This window comes from Hippocampus comes, unplaced genomic scaffold, assembly GCF_001891065.2.
Source record: "Hippocampus comes isolate QL1 unplaced genomic scaffold, H_comes_QL1_v1.1 scaffold207, whole genome shotgun sequence".
In the NCBI taxonomy this organism is placed as follows: Eukaryota; Metazoa; Chordata; class Actinopteri; order Syngnathiformes; family Syngnathidae; genus Hippocampus; species Hippocampus comes.
Window position 1 is genome coordinate 776,492 of NW_017805146.1, and position 18,543 is coordinate 795,034.

The window sequence follows — 18,543 nt, forward strand, 5'->3', positions numbered from 1 at the left end:
GGGGGTGGCGGCGCGGCCGCAAGTTCAAAAAGCGCAAGATCTTGAGCCGCTACAGGCCCGGCGGCGTGCGCTCGCGGCGCTGTGGTTCGTGCAGAGGGTGCCTGGTGGACAGCGACTGCGCCAAGTGCACCAACTGTCGTGACAAGCCCAAGTTCGGCGGGCCCAACAAGAGGCGACAGTGTTGCATGTAAGCAAATATGGTTGTGTCCATCAAATTAGGCGGTCACTGGTCTTTTTTTTTCCCCCCTCCTCCTTTCTTTTTTTGCTTCTTCTCACTTGGTGGAGCTCGCGAGCGCCGCTGCTACCCCAGAGTGTGAAGCAAAGAAACAATGCATATAAAATGCGATGAACATGCTAGTTTGTACAAAAGTAACTTTTTCCATGAGTTAAAAAAAACGATGAAGACATTTTGTGCTGTATTTTCAACAGATACAGGAGGTGTGATAGAATTGAGACCACAAAGACAGAGCGCATCGTCAAACAATTTAAAGGTATGTATTGTTAAAAGTATATTGCTAGCTCTGGATGGTAGGCAGAGAAATTTGGTGAAAAAAAATCATTGAAGTATAGTGCTACCTTGACTTTAAGAATGATCTTTTTCTCCAAGTCATTTTTTTTTCTCCCGTTTTTTTTTTATTTTTTTTTATTGCAAGTCAAAGTTTGAATGAGCAAGCTCCAAATACACACCCAGTCAAGTGGGACTGATCGGGGAAAACAAATGTAGTTATGCCCTTGCACGTGGGAAAGCGGAGCAGCCGTCGCCGATGCACTTTTTGCAGTTTATTGAACGGGACAAACGATCGAACACAAATACAAAACGAGAATGCTAACAAGGAGCAGACCTTTATGCTGAAATAACCAGCCAACCATACTCCGGTTCCTGATTTCACACACAAGCTGCGCCCCCTGAAAGGCACACATGCGTCACACCAACATGACACTGCGAACCATAACAGTTGATACAAATCTTCTCTTACATTTTTATAAAATAAAGTCAAGGATGAGAGATTTTTTTTGGGTGGGAGCTGACGTTTGAATGCTGGTGTCATATGAAGCAAAATAACGTGAGTGATCATCACTCATGCGCCTCCATTTTGTCAGTCCGGGCCAGGCAGTTTTCGGGACCCATGTCAAGCAGCGATGACGGCAACTGGGGTGCCAGGGAGTCGAGCACGAAGCTGTCCTTAGCGCCGACTAAAATCCGCAAGCATTCTTTGCGCAACATCACGCCGCGCTCCTTCAGCAATCTGCTCAAGTCCGAGTCGGACGAGGAGCCAGAGGAAGAGAGGGAAGAGTTCAAGGAGGAGAAAATGGCCGCTAAGCAAGGTAGATGACAACCTCAGTGCACCCCCCCAGCCCTCTTAAAAAAACACACACACACAACAACAGAACCATTTTGTTCTTTTTGAGATCTTGGACTTGGACTGTCCGTATGTGAGAACGTCCCCATGGAGTTGATGAAGCAGCGGCGGCCGTTTTCCAAAGGAAGCCGACCAAGAGCCAACAAGGTAATGTTGCCTGCAAGTGTCTTTCTTCTCATGTAGCTCCTTTAGACTCCCTGGGGTAAATTATTTGGAATGTGGTTTACGACTACTACTTGCTCTTGGTCTGCTATTATTTTATGCCAAGTCTGACAAATTCCCAACTAGACGACAACTTCCAAGTAATTTCCTTCCCAGGCCTCTTTTCTTTTCTTATTTTGTCCACCAATCTAAAATGTGCTAGGATTAGATACCTTAGGGAAAGTAGATGTAGATTTTCCGCGTTGAGCCTTGCTAACCTTTTTTCCCCCCTCTGCTTTTACTTGTTTGTTCTAAAATATAGATGCTTTGAATATGTGTTGTTGTTGCAAATATGTCTCGAACGGAGTATTTTGACACATTTCACTTGCAAGTCTGGGGGGTGGTTAACAGCAACAACCTTTTTGTGGGTGTCGATCTGGATTGTAGAAAATTAGCGGTTTATTACAGTTGATCTTGAGTGAGACTGGTGTCCAAAGTAAAAAAAAAAAAAAAAAAGAAAGACTGTTCGAAATGCAACCAGAAAGAAGCACGGCAAGCAACATTGCGGAGTGACCGCAAGTCAGTTTTACGGAGCCGAGTTAATCAAAGACCTCTTTTCCACTGTGCAGGCATGTCAGTGGCAGCATACATTTAGAATCATCTGATAGATTGTTTGCGTGCTTTGGTAGGTGCTGCCGTTTTGGTTAGCAGTGTGTGCGTGTGTGTGTGTGTGTGTGTGTGTGTGTGTGTGTGTGTGTGTGTGTGTGTGTGTGAACAGTAGTGTTGATGAACTGAGATGATCGCACTTGCTGCACAAAGCCTTTTCCTGGGATATTTGAGGGAATAAGGTTACCGTCCCCTTTTTGTGTTAAATGAAATTTATGTGTGTTACTCCACCCCACCCCCCACCCCCAAAATCTCTGTTCTGTCAAAACCGTCAGACTCGGGTTATCAATATGTGGACCTAAAAACAAGCATGCCTGTGGCCTCTGACCATTCTTGCAAGTTATTCACCTTTTATCCCTCTTCCTCACCCTGGCTAACACCGTGTCCCAACAATAGGGCTCCTTCCTTTGTCTGTCGCCACCGTCGCATGCGCCTCTATGCAAGTGTAGCTTTTGGAACCTGTATGGCTGGTTGGCTTAGGCAGTCCCCTCCTCCGCAGGAATCGCAGAACATGGAAGAGGCGGCGCCCAGCGATACGTTCCCCTGTCCCGGCCCACCCGGAAGCCCCCCAGCCAAACTGCAGCGGGAGCTCAGAGTACACTTATACCGGTTCCCCGATCCTCACCTGCAGTCGCCCCGGCACCTGGATCCGTGCCCTAAACAATCAGAACCCAAATTGATGCGGCCCCTAAAGCAGCCTAGTGAGCCGCACGCACTGCATGCCGTAACGCCGCAGCTCGTAACACGGAACCAGCTTGAAATGCTGCCCCGTTCACGTGTCCTTGTGTTGCGACTGCATCCCTTGCCTCCGTCTGTGGTGCACGCCGCGTTACGCGGGCGGAAAAGTGAATCGCCGCCACCCCAAGGAAGTCCAAAGTCCTTGTCGCCCTCAGCTCTGACAGAGGTTGCGACCACGTTGCGCTTTCAAGGGGATGCGTTGTCGCAGCTGCAGCCCCTCCGTGCCTTGACCGACCAAGAGCTCACCGTGGACGGAGCGGACGGTGCCCGGGATGACGGCCAAGATGGACCAGAAGGGATGGGGCTGCAAAGGCCACCGGGAACTGACCCACACTGTGTCCTTCCTTCCCAGAATGCCGCTGAGGGCTCATCGCCCAGTGCCCCCGTGGGTTTCCCGAATGGATTTCCCCAGAAGGGCCCGGTGCTTGACAAGACAAAGATCCGGGTGGATTTTAAGGTAGGCTTGGGTGTTTGCCTTTCAGATTACCAGGGTTTGCAAAATATTCCAAATATAAATGCACATGGCAAAATTCAAGGTGAGAGATGTATGTATATACAGTTTAGCCATGCATCCATTTTCTGATCCGCTTCTCCTCACAAGGAGTGCTGGAGCCTATCTCAGCTGTCATCGGGCAGTAGGCGGGGGGACACCCTGAACCGGTTGCCAGCCAATCGCAGGGCACCCACAGATGAACAACCATCCACGCTCAAACACTCACCTAGGGACAATTTAGAGCGTTCCATTAACTCGCCATGCATGTTTTTTGGAATGTGGGACGAAACCGCAGTACCCGGAGAAAACCCACGCAGATGCGGGGAGAACATGCAAACTCCACACAGGGAGGCCGGAATCGAACGCGATATATATTTGGGAAATATTTCCACGTATCATCCACTTTATGTAAATTAGGCAGATTGCGATGTCACAATTCAGAACAGCTAACTCCTATATTTTCAGAAATGGGCAGGTCACAAAAGATGAATTGGTTGGTAATTGGAATTACACTTGTGGGTGGGCAGGCATTCCAGAGAGCCAACTATTTTTCTTTCTGGAGCTGAAATATTTCTAATGACTTGAATTGACTTGCATCCGCCAGGAGGACTGCGCAATTCAAAACGTGTGGCTAATGGGGGGCCTCAGCGTCCTCACGTCTGTCCCCACCACACCTCAGCCCGTTTGTCTGTTATGCGCCAGCAAAGGACGACACGAGGTAAACAGCTCCCTGCACGGCCCCGAAATGCAGCTCCTGTCGGATTCGAGTTCTCCCGAATTAATTTTGTGCCATCGTTCCCTCTCAGATGGTCTTCTGTCAGATATGCTGCGAGGCCTTCCACAACTTCTGCCTCTCTGCCGAGGAGCGACCTCTGGGGGAAAACAAGGAGAACTGGTGCTGCAGACGCTGCAAGTTCTGTCACGTGTGTGGGCGCAGAAGCAAGCTGTCCAAGGTGCCAAAGCCAACTCGCGTTTGGCTTGTACCGTGCTTAGCCACGTGTGTTTTCTGTAAGTTCTGCCTCCCGATATCAACTAAGTGATATGTCTCTGCAGCCTGTGTTGCAATGCAAGAGATGCCAAATCTCCTACCATCCTTCCTGCTTGGGACCAACGTACCCAAAGCCGATGAACTGCAGCCTACCATGGGTAGTCTGTACATATTTATCAAAGCGAGGAATTTAAGTCCTCATTTGATTCAAATTTTGCAACAATGCTGTCGTGTGACTGTTTTTAAAGCTCTGCATGACGTGCATTCGCTGCAAAAGCTGCGGAGTGACGCCCGGAAAGTCGTGGGATGTGGCCTGGAACCACACCGAGAACTTTTGCCCCGAATGCGCCGTTCTTCACGAAAAAGGTTAGCGACTTGAAACCGTTAACATGGTGCGCCAAGATCAAAACTGTGGTTTACAGACAGGAAATGATGTGAAGCGAAATCAACCGTAGGGGCTAACATGCAATATTAAAACCGATGAATGAAATTGTTCACCATTTGGACCTTGGGCTGATCTGATATGCCTCACGTTTGATGTGTGCCGTGTACGCAGGTCACTTCTGCACAGTTTGCAACAAGTGCTATGACGACGACAGCAGCCAGCGGGCGCGGATGATTCAGTGTTTGAAATGTAAACACTGGGTGCATTACGACTGCGAGGGCCTTTCAGGTGAGTTGTATCGCAGAAGAATCCCCCGCGGGTCTGTCTTCTTGAGCACAAGTCCGTGTTGCGTGTTGATGTTTATTGATTTGCTCTTGTTGCAGAAGAGCTGAAGGGGCTGCTGTCGAGTCGACCCCAGGATGCCGTCTTCACCTGCTCCCCCTGCCGTCAGCGCACCGGCGAGGATGGGAGCCTCAGGGAACGTCTGCAGGGCCAACTGCTATTTGGCCTGCAAGAGGTGCTGGCCGGCCTCCTCGCCTCCGGTGCCACTCAGCACCTTGCGCTCTGTCAATCGGTAGGTGTGCAGCCGTGCTCAAGGAGGTTATGTACTCAAATTGTTGCATTTAGTGAGCGCGTGTCTTTTAGTGTCAGGAAACCAAAAAGACAGAGCTCACCAGGGAACCGTCACCAGCGTGTGATCTCCAAGCCATGGACAGGAAGTTAAAAGGGGGCAATTACTCATCTATTGTGAGTATGAGCTCACTGGTGATAAATGATGACGCACATGTACGGTTACAACTATGACCCCTTTGCGCTCTCTTCACCTACTCAGAAAGCGTTCCATGCGGATGTCGTTTCTGTGATGAGAAAGTGGCTCAAGGAGGAAGTGGACGAAAAGCCCACCGTTCGCGCCAGGGAACACTATGCCAAAGTAATCTTCCCGCCTTAAAGGAGACAATTTCGAATGATCCTCGGGTGTCCTAATAACATGGGGACATGCTTTGTCACAATACCCCTAGGATAAAGAATTACAGTCCTATTACACACCCTGTTTCTGTAATGACTCACATTAGTCAGTTTGAGTGAGTGACTGTGTACCCCACCACAAAAAAAAATGTTGAGCCAATGGCAAGTCCGGTTTTTGTTAGGTGCGACGAGAGCAGCTTCTACTTGTCGGAGCAAAACTGCAAGAGCCCACAAAGACAGTGAAAGCATTTTCACTCATGGAGGCAGCACTTCACGTACTTTAGAGTGCGTACTGTATGTGGCGCATGGCCACCAAACACAAAAAACACCCCCATCGCCAGTGCGTGTACAACTTGACAAGCAATAGCCTGTGCCGTTAATCGGGAGCTAGCACCATTGTTAATCTCTGCATCCAGCAAGACTATGTGCAACGCTACTAACTTTTGGGGGGTTTTGACGTGACAGCCCGCCGATGTATGTGTTTCTGAAAAAGCGTTTCCGAATAGTATAGCTTCAAAGTGGGTCTGGATCTTAACCCAGCCGAGCCTCCCAAGTTATGACTGAAGAATCTTTGAATGTGGGGGTGGTTATGTAAATCAGCCCTGTGGTTACGCAACAGTAGGGTGGCAACGCAGAAGTGTTTGCTGAAAGACACATTTTCACAAATGTCATTACAAACGTCCATTTCAGGCCGATGAAAGATTTGACATTTTTCCCGATTTCCATTTAGTTTTATTCCTGATGGGTCGACAGTCACCCCCATAGTCGAGTATTTGTACACAACACATTAAAAGATAAATCTCCCACAACAGTTGCCTTTAACGGGATGATTGCTTCTTCCGACAGTTGATGGTGCAAGTATTCAGCTGGCTTCCTCCACACCACCAAAACAAGTTGAGGTCATTTTCGGAGGACCTCCCATGGTAAGCTTACTACGCGCTCACCGGCCACCATATTGGTTCCTGCTGCACAATCTTGCGACATCCTGTATTCTGTGCGAATCCTGTGCTCTGCAGTGGAATGCTCCCCGAAGCAGTAATCCCGCCATCCAAGGAACACAGCTATGCGCAGTGGATACAGAGGACATATCAGCCTCGGGACAGCAGAGGGACGCCAGCGGGGAAAGGTTTGGACGATGTTCGACGGCGGCTGCGTGCTACGTGGAATGGGCTCATTTGAAATAAAATGGTTTTATCCAACACAGGTGTGATGAACAACGTGGACGCTTTCAAAGATGGCCGACAGTGCGCTTTGTGCCAGCAGTGTGGCGACTCTGCACCCAGAGTAGGCAGAAGCTGCTTTTTCTTTGTCGTTGCGCCGCATTGAAATTGATACAAAGATTTTATTCATTCTTTCTTTCGATTATTTTCCCGCTTATTTTGACAGGACGGCGGACGACTGTTGTACCTGGGCCAGAACGAGTGGGCCCACATCAACTGTTGCATTTGGTCTGCCGAAGTGTATGAGAACAACGGCGCCCTACATCAAGTACACACCGCTGTCTACAGGGGCCGCCACCTGGTACGCAGAAAGAACACCGATTGGTTACCACAAAGGGAGAGAGAGTCGCGCATTTTCGTCGTTATTGCAGAGAGAATTCCACACTATTTATTGATTTGTCATTTTTGCTTAGCGTTGCGACCGCTGCGGGCTGTCGGGGGCCACGGTGGGCTGCTGCCTCTCCACCTGCCAGAGCAACTTCCACTTCATGTGTGCGCGAGCCCACGACTGCGTGTTCCAGCGGGACCGGAAGGTCTACTGCTACAAGCACACGGATCTCGTCACTGTGGCGGTGTGTCGGGGGGGCAAATCTATTACTTACTCTTAAGAAAAATTTGAGGTTGAAAATCATTTTTTTAACTCTTTGCCAATTTTCTTCAGACCGTGTCAGGGGAGGCATTTGAAGTTCCACGGCGAGTCTATGTTGACTTTGAAGGGATCACCCTCAAGAGGAAGTTCCTCACAGGCCTCGAACCTGAATCCATTAATATGACCATCGGTGCGCTTTTTGGAATATTATTTGGTTGTACAGCACTGCAAGCTACAATACTGTGGTTATCGTTGTATTGTTAGCATACTTTTATTGTGCCAGTGGACACGAGCCTATTGCGACTCCAATTGTTCTTTGTCTTTTTAGGGTCTCTGCAAATCCAGAAACTCGGTGTGTTGTCAGAAATCTCATCAAATGGAAGGATGTTATACCCTGTTGGATACCAGTAAGCGGACCTCGATAGGATGTCAACTTGACAGCATTTAAGATGAGAAATGCATTTCTCGTACAAACACACCCTGTTTGTGCAGGTGCTCTCGGTTCTACTGGAGCACCGTGGATCCGCGCAGACGCTGCAAGTACACCTGTAAGGTGACCGAAGTAAGTAGCCCCCTGCCCGGCGAGGAACAGGAGCTCCTCATCAAGTGCGATCAAGAGGAGAATCAAACCATCGTCCACAGTCCCACCTTACACAACAGTAAGAGTCAATTTTAGTTTGTGCTATGACTCTTGGATGATGTCCAGATGGTTAAATGCGTATGATGTCGTGTGTCCCCCCCCCCCGCAGATGTGGAGACTCTGGACAGTCTAAGCAGCTCTTCCAGCCCACTTTGTTCTGCCACTCCATCACCCAACTCCAAACTGCACAGTTGTTCGCCTGGACACAAGCACCACGGCTTCTCACAGACCAGGAGGCCCGCAGGGGGATCTTCCCGACCCCTCCCATCACCAGGTATACAACGGAGTGCCGTCAGAATTACATGTCGTTTTCTCAAGGCACTTTATAAGTTGAGGAAAAAGAAAAGTGATACAGTAAGTCCAGGGATTTGCTTTTGTCATGATTTAGGGACATGATGGGTGCAAGTTTGAAGCCCTTAAGTCGGTTGAGAGTCTTGAGCGAACTAAGTTCTTCTTTTTTAGGTTCGGCATCCTCCAAATCACGTCACATCGTCACTCTGCGTGACCTGGAGGACACTCACCGCCGTCGAAGGCTGTCGTCCAGGAGCCGCAGCAGTTCCTCCCCAACTGACAGCGGCCCCATCCACACCCGCTGCGCTCACTTCAGCACCCCGCCGAGGTCATCCAACTTTGCGCCGACCTCTCCTCCCCTATCGCGATCGAACTCCCTCTCACCGGGCTGGGGCTCCCCGCCTCAAACGATGTCCGCCGGGTTTTCGCCTCGCCAGGGCTCCCCAAAGGGCAGGCACGCGTTCAGGATGACCACTTCGGTGTCTGCTGAGGTTCCCCAACATTTCTTGGCATCGTCTGAGACAGAGGATGCGGCGGTGGCGACGACAAACGGGATCTCGCTTGCTCCCGACTACGCGGATGGACGCTCGGAGCCACCTTACGCCATGTTCGACACTGACACCGAGGTTGCAGTCGCCTCTGTTCTCAACGCCAAGCTGGAGTTTGACGACACCCTGCTGACCGAGAACGTGTTGCCGGGCGGCCGGCTGGATGTCGAAATCCCAGAGCCGGACTCCGAAGATGAACACCACGGCGTTAAGTTTCGGCGCACCGTGGTGTGCGAAGCCGCGGGTGGCGCGCACACCTCGGCCCTGCCCTCCACGCCGTCCATTTCGCAGTTGGACGGCACTGACGACGGCTCCGAGAGCGACCGCAGCGAGGGGCCCGACGAAGTGGGAAGTGGCGATGTTCAGATTCACACCGACATCAGCTCGCCCACGAAGCAGCTGACAGTCGCACTCAGGAGGTTGGAGTCCATTAACGCGGCAGAACAAGGTACGAGCGTGGCAGGCAGTTTAACGGAAGCTCACTCGGCCCCCGTTTTCCTTGACGCTTTTGATGTGGTGCAAAGCGAGGAGGTACTGATGGACGGCGACGCTTCGGCCCAGGATGTGCTTCTTGAAGTACCCATCGGGAGTTCTATGGCCGCCAAAGATGTCTCTCTGGTGTGCGCAAGTAACACTCGAGCTGATGACAATGACAACGTGTCATCGACAGACTCCACCGAAGGCTTCAAAGATGACGATAAAGACCCAGACTATTCTCCTGAGCCCCAAAACGTGTCGCACTCACCAATGAAAAGAATCATTCTGAAAAAAGTACGCCACACTCCCAAAATGAAGTGCTTGATAACCAAGCAGAGCGTCCCTCAGCACCAGCAGAAGGTCAAGGTGCTGCTGCCCCCCACGTCAGTTCAGGTTGTCAACGCAGCAACAGTGTCTACCGTCGCCCCCAATGCTGTCACCTCGCCCGTTCTCTTCAACGGGGTAAACGCTTTAAATGTCCAACCTGCTGTCCTGCGAGGCAAAACCATCGCCATCCGCTTGGACAAGCCCGTGGCGTCATCAGCGCAGCCTACCCAACCCGTCATTCCCGCGCCGGCCGCGGCCACCAGCATTGCGACGACCTCTCCGCCGACGCCCCAGGTGCTCCTCGTCAACAGTGAGGGTCAAATCCTCTTGAAAAACCCTCGAACCAACACTTACCAAACGCTCAACACAAGCTCTCCCACTTACAGCAAGATAAGCCAAATTGCCAAGATGCTCCATAAGGGTAACAACGCCATGAAGCGACCCATCCCTCGCATCACAGTCAAACCTTGCCCCAGCACCCAGCCTGCCAACGTCTCCTCTACTCCGGCGCCAAACAACAAAATCATCTACCGAGTGGTGCCCATCAAACGCATGATGAGTCCCCCGCCGGCCGTCACCGTGCAGCGTAATCCCGCCTCGGTTTTGTCCGAGGCCGAAACAGCTCAAGCGATTATGAACAGATCCATGGAATCCCAACGTGACACCCCAAGGATGAAGCCCATCATTCTTAGCGGCGCTCTACACGCAGGTGGCAAACCCCCAGAGCCATCTCAATCTCAAGACGCCAGTCATCAGCCGGGTCAGTCGGGGTGTCATCAGCCGTGTCAGTCGGCCGGTGGCGCCGCAGAGTCCCCGAGCGTCGAGAGCGGCGTGCCGGCTCGCAACCCGCAGACGACACCTGCGCCCCTTCCTGAAGTGTGTATCAAGCTCCCGACCGCCATCCCTCAGAGGAGGAAGAGGAAGAGAGCCAAGATGGACATCCTGAACGAGCCCTCCAGCGATCATGAAGACCATCCGGAGTCCAGGTCAGTGCCAATGTCACGTTGAATCAAAGCCGTAATACCGATGCTGCGCACAAAGAACTCAGCGGAGGCGGGATATTGTTGGAAATGGTAAGCGCTCATTCTAAAATCTAAATAAATAAATCATTTACCTCTCTGATAAATGAGGCGCAAAATGACATCAGGGCCAGAATGTGGTGTGAATGAGCGCTGTAATATTTGATGCACAACCCAGCGCAAGGTATTCCTGACGATTGTTTCACACGGCGACACGTCTTTTACAGGCTATCTTTCACACAGAGATACCCCAAAATTATGACATGAGAACTGTAACAAAAGTATTTGTCTGCCTTCACACAGAACGCAGCAAAGGCCCGACGTGGCTGCAAGTGCTTCAGACAAAAGCACCGCATCCCGCAATTTGAAAATTAGCGCCGGGCGGCGACGATTCCTTTCAAGTCAGGAGACGTAAGTGCATTGCTGAAATATATAGGCTTACACACAGATGGCCTATCCCGCCTCTGTCATGGTTTGGTGCTATTTCCGCTAAGACGTAAAATTCCCTGATTGACTCTGCATTGGGACAGAAAACTTGTCAAGGAAATTACCCCCTTTTGCAGGTGGTGTACAAAGGCGCAGATATAAATCACGCGATTGTTTTTAGTCTTTGGGTCTGCTTAACTCGGATCCACAACAGCGGGTGCGAAACTGCAAGTTCACAGAATGCGGGCGCCGTTAGCAACAGGTGTAAAATGGGCGGCGAAACTAAACTGCAGACTCTCATTTCTTTCCACAGACGCGTCAAAATAAAAATTCAGCCCGTAAAAAATGTTCCCGATGTGGATAAGGAGAATTTGAGCATTACAGCGCCACCCGTGCCGATGTCCCCAAGGTCAGCTAATGGTTTAAAAAAAAAAAAAAAAAAGGTGAAATAAACATCTTATTTACATTGTATTGTGTGTTATGCTCAGACCTCATCACGTGGAGAGTCTCAGCTGTCGGGCTACCGCACACAAGTGGGTCAGCGCTCGTCATGGAGACTTATCCGAATGGGGGCCGCTTGCAGGTTGGTCCGTTTAACACGAGAATGTTGTCAGCCTCTGAGAATAATTGACTTAAAGACACAAAAAGGTGAACCACATTCTGATCGTATGTATCGTATTTCATTTCCGGGGTGTAATTGAATGATGTGTTTCACGAAGGACGTAGCCCATTTTAGCAGAGGTGATCAAGCATCCCGAGATGTTTAAGGCAAAAAAAAAAAGTCAAATTATGATTTAGGCCATAATTTTAAAAGGGTTGACAATACGTAAATATGAGTAAAGAGCACAATTAACAATTGTTGAATTCCTTAGGTTATAGTTCCGAAGATGAAGCCCCTTTGCCCAAACACAAGAAGCGGATCTACATGAACCAGCCTCACCTGCGTTTTGAAATCACCAGCGATGACGGCTTTAGCGTCAAAGCTAACAGCATCGAGGGTAAGAATGTGTTTTCTCACTGCTCCTGTGGTGTACGGTGATTTTCAGATCATCTTGATCCCCTTGCCCACGGACACACACACACACAGACACACACCATAGGATAATCACTCCGGATAATCTTTACACGCGTCCAACAATTGAGCTTTGGCTGACTTTGATCACGCGGAAGAGAGAGGAAGCTTCAATGTTCACATCCCGATTTCTCCCCCCCAAGTGGCTTGGCGCGCCGTGATCGACAGCGTCCAAGAGGCGCGGGCGGCCTTCCGCCTGGGGCAGCTTCCCTTGGCCGGCATGAGCGGGCCGCGGGTGCTGGGCGTGGTGCACGACGCCGTCATCTTCCTGCTGGAGCAGCTGCGCGGCGCCGACAACTGCAAGAGCCACCGCTTCCGCTTCCACCGATGCAATGGCGCCGAGGAGGAGCTGCCGCTCAACCCCAGCGGCTGCGCCCGCGGCGAAGTCTACGTGCGGTGCGTTGCTCTCTCGTTTGACTATTATGCTTTGGATTTGGTACGACACATGCAGGTCTAATGAACGTCTTTTGCTTTGTGTGAACAGGAAAGCAACATTCGACATGTTCGACTTCCTGGCATCGCAGCACCGAGCTCTCCCCGACTCAGTCGGTGCCTACGATGAGGAGGACGACGAATTTCCGCTCAAGTCTTCCAGGTCAGTTCATTTAACGCAAATGAAACGGCAAAAAGACAGAAACGGCATTCGGGTCACGAGTCCCCGGTGAACTTGTCCACCAGGCGCGCCACCAGCAGTGAGCTTCCCATGGCGATGAGATTTCGACACCTGGAGAAGACTTCCAAGGAAGCCGTCGGTGTTTACAGGTGACGCAAGAATGGGCCAAAGTCTTGCTGTCGGATGGACTTAGTGGACATGAACTCGCCTTGCTTTTCTGCAGGTCTCTCATTCACGGCCGAGGGCTTTTCTGCAAGAGGAACATCGAAGCAGGGGAAATGGTCATCGAGTATTCAGGCACAGTCATCCGCTCGGTGCTGACTGATAAGCGGGAGAAATATTACGACAGCAAAGTGAGTCAACCTGAGAACAGACCCGGCTGCCATTCATTCACATCGCAAGCATCTCAAGAAAAGAAAAAAAGTCACAAAACTTGGGATTCCACGTTTTCAAACGAAATCACAAAAATAGGATGCATGCTGCCAAATTTAGAGATACGTGCGGGGGGGAAAAACATTTGGAGATTCAGGATTTTTAAAAATCCAGTTTTGAAAAATAAATCACTATATCTGATAGTTTCCTTAAAAAAAATTTAAATTAATCACTTTTTTTTTTAAGACAATTTGGCAATACCCTCCTAAAAGAAATCACATTTGGGAGAATTATGAAAATCATGAAATATAGATGTTTTTAAAAGGAAAATTCAAAGTTAAAAAAAGAAATCAAATTTGGAGAGTTAAGCTTTTTAAAAAAAAAAAATCACAGAATTTGGACACAAAACTGAGGCGCATTGCTTTACAAAGAAATCACAATTTTTAATCATTTTAATACTTTAAAAACGAAATTTGGAAATAGTAATTTTCTTATTACAAGGTTGGTGATAAAATGCTTTTTGTTAACCCTCCCCCCAAAAATTGATTGGCCAAAATCTCACTTGGAGACGCTTGCCTTTAAGACGGCAACCGTTTAACTCCCGAGGACTGAATTGTTTGAGACAAGACCGGCGCCCTTTGGAGGCGCATGCTTTGCTTCGGTCGATGGCGCTGACGTTGCCGTGCTTTTACCAGGGCATCGGCTGCTACATGTTCCGCATCGACGACTTTGACGTGGTGGACGCCACCATGCAGGGTAACGCGGCGCGCTTCATCAACCACTCGTGCGAGCCCAACTGCTACTCGCGCGTCATCAACGTGGACGGCCGCAAGCACATCGTCATCTTCGCGCTGCGCAAGATCTACCGTGGCGAGGAGCTGACGTACGACTACAAGTTCCCCATCGAGGACGAAGAGAGCAAGCTGCGCTGCAACTGCGGCGCGCGGCGCTGCCGCCGCTACCTTAACTAGCCGCCTGAGGTATGAATCGCCCGACACGGCACACCTGCGGTCACTTTGCGAGTGCATCTACATCCATAGAGTCACATTTTACAACAAGAAGGGTACTTTGGTGTGGTGTCCTGGCTGGAATCTTGACCAATGGAGCCATATGTCAATCACTGACTATTTCTGTAACGTGCACAAGGCCTTGTGATCCTCTTTTTACCTATTCAGCTTCAGTTTTGTTTGTTTATTTTCTCGCAGGGAAATATTTATTTATTACGTTCTGTACTCGGATCCCATGCTTTAGTTTCTCCGTTTCTTGACTGGGGTGCTGGTAGAGTTCAAATAGTTTTTACCGCACTCTCAGAAAGGCTACTTTTATCCCGCAGTCTTCTTGTTCATTTTGCGTGTTTTAAGGATAAATACTTTTTGCACTGTCCCTTTATAGGTTTTTTGTTTGTTTGTTTGTTTTATGTATTGGAATAATGTTTATAGAATTTAATGCATTTGTGCTTTCACCTTTCCCATTGGAAGGCGGGCTAAAAATGGGAGTTTGAGTTTTGAAGTGGGTGAAATTTGCAGCCACATCAGTGTTTCCGTGTGTGCTACCTCATATTGAAACATTTTGTCCTTCGATGTTCCAAGACGTAACTCAACATTAATTACTGACATTTGATTTAACCGCAGTTTTTAGTTCAACAACCACTGTTTTTTTTTTTTTGGTTTTTTTTTTGTTGTTGTTTTTGTCCAAATACTCCGCTACAATAATAAGTTTTGACATGTTTGTTTTCCCCACGTTTGGAGGCCGGGATTAGTGGCATATTCGGCTTTGTGCTTTGTACATACTTGTATAAAAGGTCTTTCTAAACCTGTTACATATTTTTCTACCTGCATTTTGTTTGTTTTGTTATTTAAATTTATGTTCAATAAACCTTTTACATGTTCCAAGTTAAATTTGTGCTCGTTTTTTATTTTTTTTAATGTAGAATCTGTCATGAAAGGCAAAAGAGGAAGTATAATATTATATATATATATATATATATATATATATTTATATACACCCACACCCACCCCCCCACACACACACACCCCCCCACATATATATATATATGCACATACATACACAGAAGACAAATTTACACTCTGCGGTACGTACATAATACCTTTGCGTCCACATGCGTGTCATGTTGCTCCTTGTGCTTGCTTGAAAAGTAAAACTACTCATTTCAATATGCATGTTTAAATTTGGAAAGACGTACTTTTGCTTTAATTTGGAGATTAATGTTTATTTATTTTTTTAATCTGCAAATAAAAAGTAACAATATCGTCACTGTCCAATGAAAAGCATCTCTCACAAATTGCTGTTTGTTTTTTTTTTACCCTAATTTGCATCCCCAAAAACCCCCCTGCTGTTTTCCTTCTCGATTATATAAGCGCCAAGCTTCTTGGAGCTGACACCTGAAGATGGCGTCAGGCCACTGTTGATACGACTCAAGGTCTTTTCAGCCATATGCTTGTTTTCCCAGATGACAGGTTTTTTTTTTATGCCCCCCACCTCATGCCGACCTTGAGAATGGCCTGATGGTGTGCGCGCGCGTGCATGCGCGTGTGGATATAATTACGAGTCCAGCGCATGCTGCTTTTCAGACATCAACGTGCGCGCACACACGTCACCATGAAGTTCCTGATTCTGCTGGCTTTGCTCGGAGCAGCGTGTAAGAATATTTCACATTGTGCTCTCCATACCCAGGAATAATTTTAGTGGCTTTTCACATAATGATTTCATTGCTTTTGTCAGTGTTCCTTTTTTATTCCATGAGTGTCCATTTTTATTTGATCATTTTTAAGGTATCCAAGTATTTTAGGGATTTTTTCTTTCAACAGCCCATTGTAAAATGGAATATAAAAATATAAATAATACCAGACCGATTTTGAATTAATTCGTTAGATATGTTACTAATGTACATTGTCTTTTTAGTACTGTAATTGAAGTGATTTGAGTCTACGTTGGGGATGTGTTCTATTTTATTTTAAAAAAACTATCAATGTGGTATTCATATTATGCACATAGGGGCTTTTTTTCATTTGTAACTTGAATAGCACAAATATTGGTAAGCCTCGTGTGCCGTTTGCCAGTTGTTGCTGCGGAGCAGGACGATAAGATCGTCGGGGGCTACGAGTGCCCCCGCCACTCGGTCCCTTATCAGGTGTCTCTGAACGCTGGCTACCACTTCTGCGGGGGTTCCCTCATCTCAAGCCAGTGGGTGGTCTCCGCGGCCCACTGCTACAAGTCGTAAGTACAAACGCTTTGTAAATTGAGGAACCAAACCAAACCGCTGTTTGTTGACCAAAACGATAGCAGCTCAACTATCCGGTCTGACTTTCGCAGTCGCATCCAGGTGCGTCTGGGCGAGCACAACATCGCCGCAAACGAAGGCACGGAGCAGTGGATCGACTCGGCCGTGCTGGTCAGGCACCCGCAGTACAACAGCCATAACCTGGACAACGACATCATGTTGATCAAGCTGAGCCGCCCGGCCGCCCTCAACAACTACGTCCGTACCGTGCCGCTGCCCTCGCGCTGCACCTTTGCCGACGAGAACTGCCTGGTGTCCGGCTGGGGCAACATGGCTGCCAATGGCAGTAAGTGGCCGTTTGCCGGCTTGATATATACAGTGAAGAAATTCAATTAATAAGGAGCTATCTCTGACTAAAGTAGCGCTTTTCTAGTAGACTCTTGGTGCCAAGGAACCACGTTGAAGTGAGTCGAGGGCTTTTGTTTAGATTCAGGAATGATTTTTGTTTTTCGCCCTCTCTCTTGACTCCCCCTCAGACAACTTCCCCGACAGACTTCAGTGTTTGAGGCAGCCCATCATTGACGACAGGATATGCCAGAACGCGTATCCGCACCTCTTCACGCAGAACATGCTCTGCTCCGGCTTCATGCATGGCGGTGCCAGCAGCTGCCAGGTACATCTGCATCACTCTAAACACAGAAAACATGGAATGAGTTGCTAAATATAGTATACGGTACGCGTGTCCGCAGGGAGACTCTGGTGGTCCTCTGGTGTGCAATGGTGAGCTTCAGGGTGTGGTTTCCTGGGGCTATGACTGCGCCATGAAGGGACACCCCAGCGTGTACGCCCGCGTGTGTCGTTACAACAGCTGGATCAACAACGTCATGAGGAGTCACTAAGTCATTGACCAAGAACTTGTTTATGCAATAAACACAAGGATTTCCAATGATTGCCTTCAATTTATACAATCTATAATATATCCTGATTTATATAGCGCTTTCACAACAGCTGCAGCTGTAACAAAGCGCTTCACAAAACAGTTGACATAAAGTAAAATAAGAAACACAACACATAACATAAAACACGGGCAGTCGCGCAATCCTAACCACTTTTCCCTCATACGCTTTGTTGTTTAAAGCAGTTTGAGATGAAAGAGGAGAGAATCAAACTGTCCTGTCACCAGTGGATCAGAGACGTCATGCTCAAAATGTGCACACGTCGGCTACAAGCTAAGTTTCAAAGTCAACAAGAAGCTGTAGCATCCAGTGACGAAAAAAAGGTTCACTTCTCCTGTCCCATGTAAATCTATTTCAAGTCCAAGTGGCGACTCATAGTTCCAAATACAAATTATTCGAGAAGACCCCAAAATAGAAAAAACAAAAACAAACATGGTTTCGTAAGCTTAATGTCGTTAGGTCTGTGGAAATACACCCCAATATACGTTATACAATAATTGTGAAAAGTCTCAATGCAACAAAGTATTAAAAAAAAATTATTCTAATTTTTTTCCCTCATGGTCTATATATGGGGTGTGTGAATATTTTTGGTCCTAAATAAGTGAATCTGTAGAAATGCTGACATGTGCATGGTGCAGGTACATTTCTGGTATTTTTGTTTCATCGGATGAAATTATTTTTTACCTTTTTTTGCTTCTGGTAAAAACATTTATATTGGAAATTTTCAGGTAAACGGCAGCTCACCAATAGAAATTTGCCTCACCCCAATACTTGCTGAATTAAAATGTATTTATTCATTTTGCTCACTAGCAAATTAATAAATGGATGCATTGTAAATAAAATATTTGTAAAATGTGATTGTTTATTGCTGTTCTTGCGACGCCCAGGTTGCCCCATCAGGGGTCGCCACAACTTACATAACATTGAAATTACTGAATGAAAAAATGAGCAACAAGTCAAGCATTTCACATACCCATTAACTTTATTCTTTATTAAAAATGGAATGAACACAAA

At 48.0% G+C, this 18,543-nt stretch overlaps 2 protein-coding genes across 2 annotated transcripts in view; both read left to right on the forward strand.

The window, feature by feature from the left end:
• kmt2ba (lysine (K)-specific methyltransferase 2Ba) overlaps positions 1–14,982 on the forward strand; it is a 24,982-nt gene extending 10,000 nt beyond the window's left edge. The window contains exons 10-43 of the mRNA XM_019867735.1: positions 9–187; positions 430–491; positions 1,102–1,326; positions 1,411–1,508; positions 2,668–3,363; positions 4,004–4,117; positions 4,206–4,352; positions 4,453–4,545; positions 4,636–4,753; positions 4,944–5,060; positions 5,156–5,346; positions 5,418–5,519; positions 5,605–5,703; positions 6,585–6,661; positions 6,755–6,864; positions 6,943–7,022; positions 7,125–7,259; positions 7,372–7,530; positions 7,620–7,737; positions 7,876–7,954; positions 8,040–8,204; positions 8,295–8,461; positions 8,650–10,581; positions 10,619–10,775; positions 11,028–11,033; positions 11,153–11,260; positions 11,589–11,684; positions 11,764–11,858; positions 12,148–12,273; positions 12,491–12,743; positions 12,832–12,942; positions 13,026–13,109; positions 13,184–13,313; positions 14,028–14,982. Of these exons, the coding sequence (XP_019723294.1) occupies positions 9–187; positions 430–491; positions 1,102–1,326; positions 1,411–1,508; positions 2,668–3,363; positions 4,004–4,117; positions 4,206–4,352; positions 4,453–4,545; positions 4,636–4,753; positions 4,944–5,060; positions 5,156–5,346; positions 5,418–5,519; positions 5,605–5,703; positions 6,585–6,661; positions 6,755–6,864; positions 6,943–7,022; positions 7,125–7,259; positions 7,372–7,530; positions 7,620–7,737; positions 7,876–7,954; positions 8,040–8,204; positions 8,295–8,461; positions 8,650–10,581; positions 10,619–10,775; positions 11,028–11,033; positions 11,153–11,260; positions 11,589–11,684; positions 11,764–11,858; positions 12,148–12,273; positions 12,491–12,743; positions 12,832–12,942; positions 13,026–13,109; positions 13,184–13,313; positions 14,028–14,303 (6,705 nt within the window). The 3' untranslated portion in view covers positions 14,304–14,982. The remainder of the gene's footprint in view (positions 1–8; positions 188–429; positions 492–1,101; positions 1,327–1,410; positions 1,509–2,667; positions 3,364–4,003; positions 4,118–4,205; positions 4,353–4,452; positions 4,546–4,635; positions 4,754–4,943; positions 5,061–5,155; positions 5,347–5,417; positions 5,520–5,604; positions 5,704–6,584; positions 6,662–6,754; positions 6,865–6,942; positions 7,023–7,124; positions 7,260–7,371; positions 7,531–7,619; positions 7,738–7,875; positions 7,955–8,039; positions 8,205–8,294; positions 8,462–8,649; positions 10,582–10,618; positions 10,776–11,027; positions 11,034–11,152; positions 11,261–11,588; positions 11,685–11,763; positions 11,859–12,147; positions 12,274–12,490; positions 12,744–12,831; positions 12,943–13,025; positions 13,110–13,183; positions 13,314–14,027) is intronic.
• Positions 14,983–15,901: 919 nt separating this feature from the next.
• On the forward strand, positions 15,902–17,522 carry LOC109514614 (trypsin-like). Its single transcript, XM_019867888.1, has 5 exons — positions 15,902–15,991; positions 16,413–16,569; positions 16,666–16,919; positions 17,110–17,246; positions 17,323–17,522. Exons 1-5 carry the CDS (start codon positions 15,910–15,912, stop codon positions 17,470–17,472), a joined length of 780 nt encoding a protein of 259 aa, XP_019723447.1. The 5' UTR covers positions 15,902–15,909; the 3' UTR covers positions 17,473–17,522.
• The last annotated feature ends 1,021 nt before the right edge of the window (positions 17,523–18,543 follow it).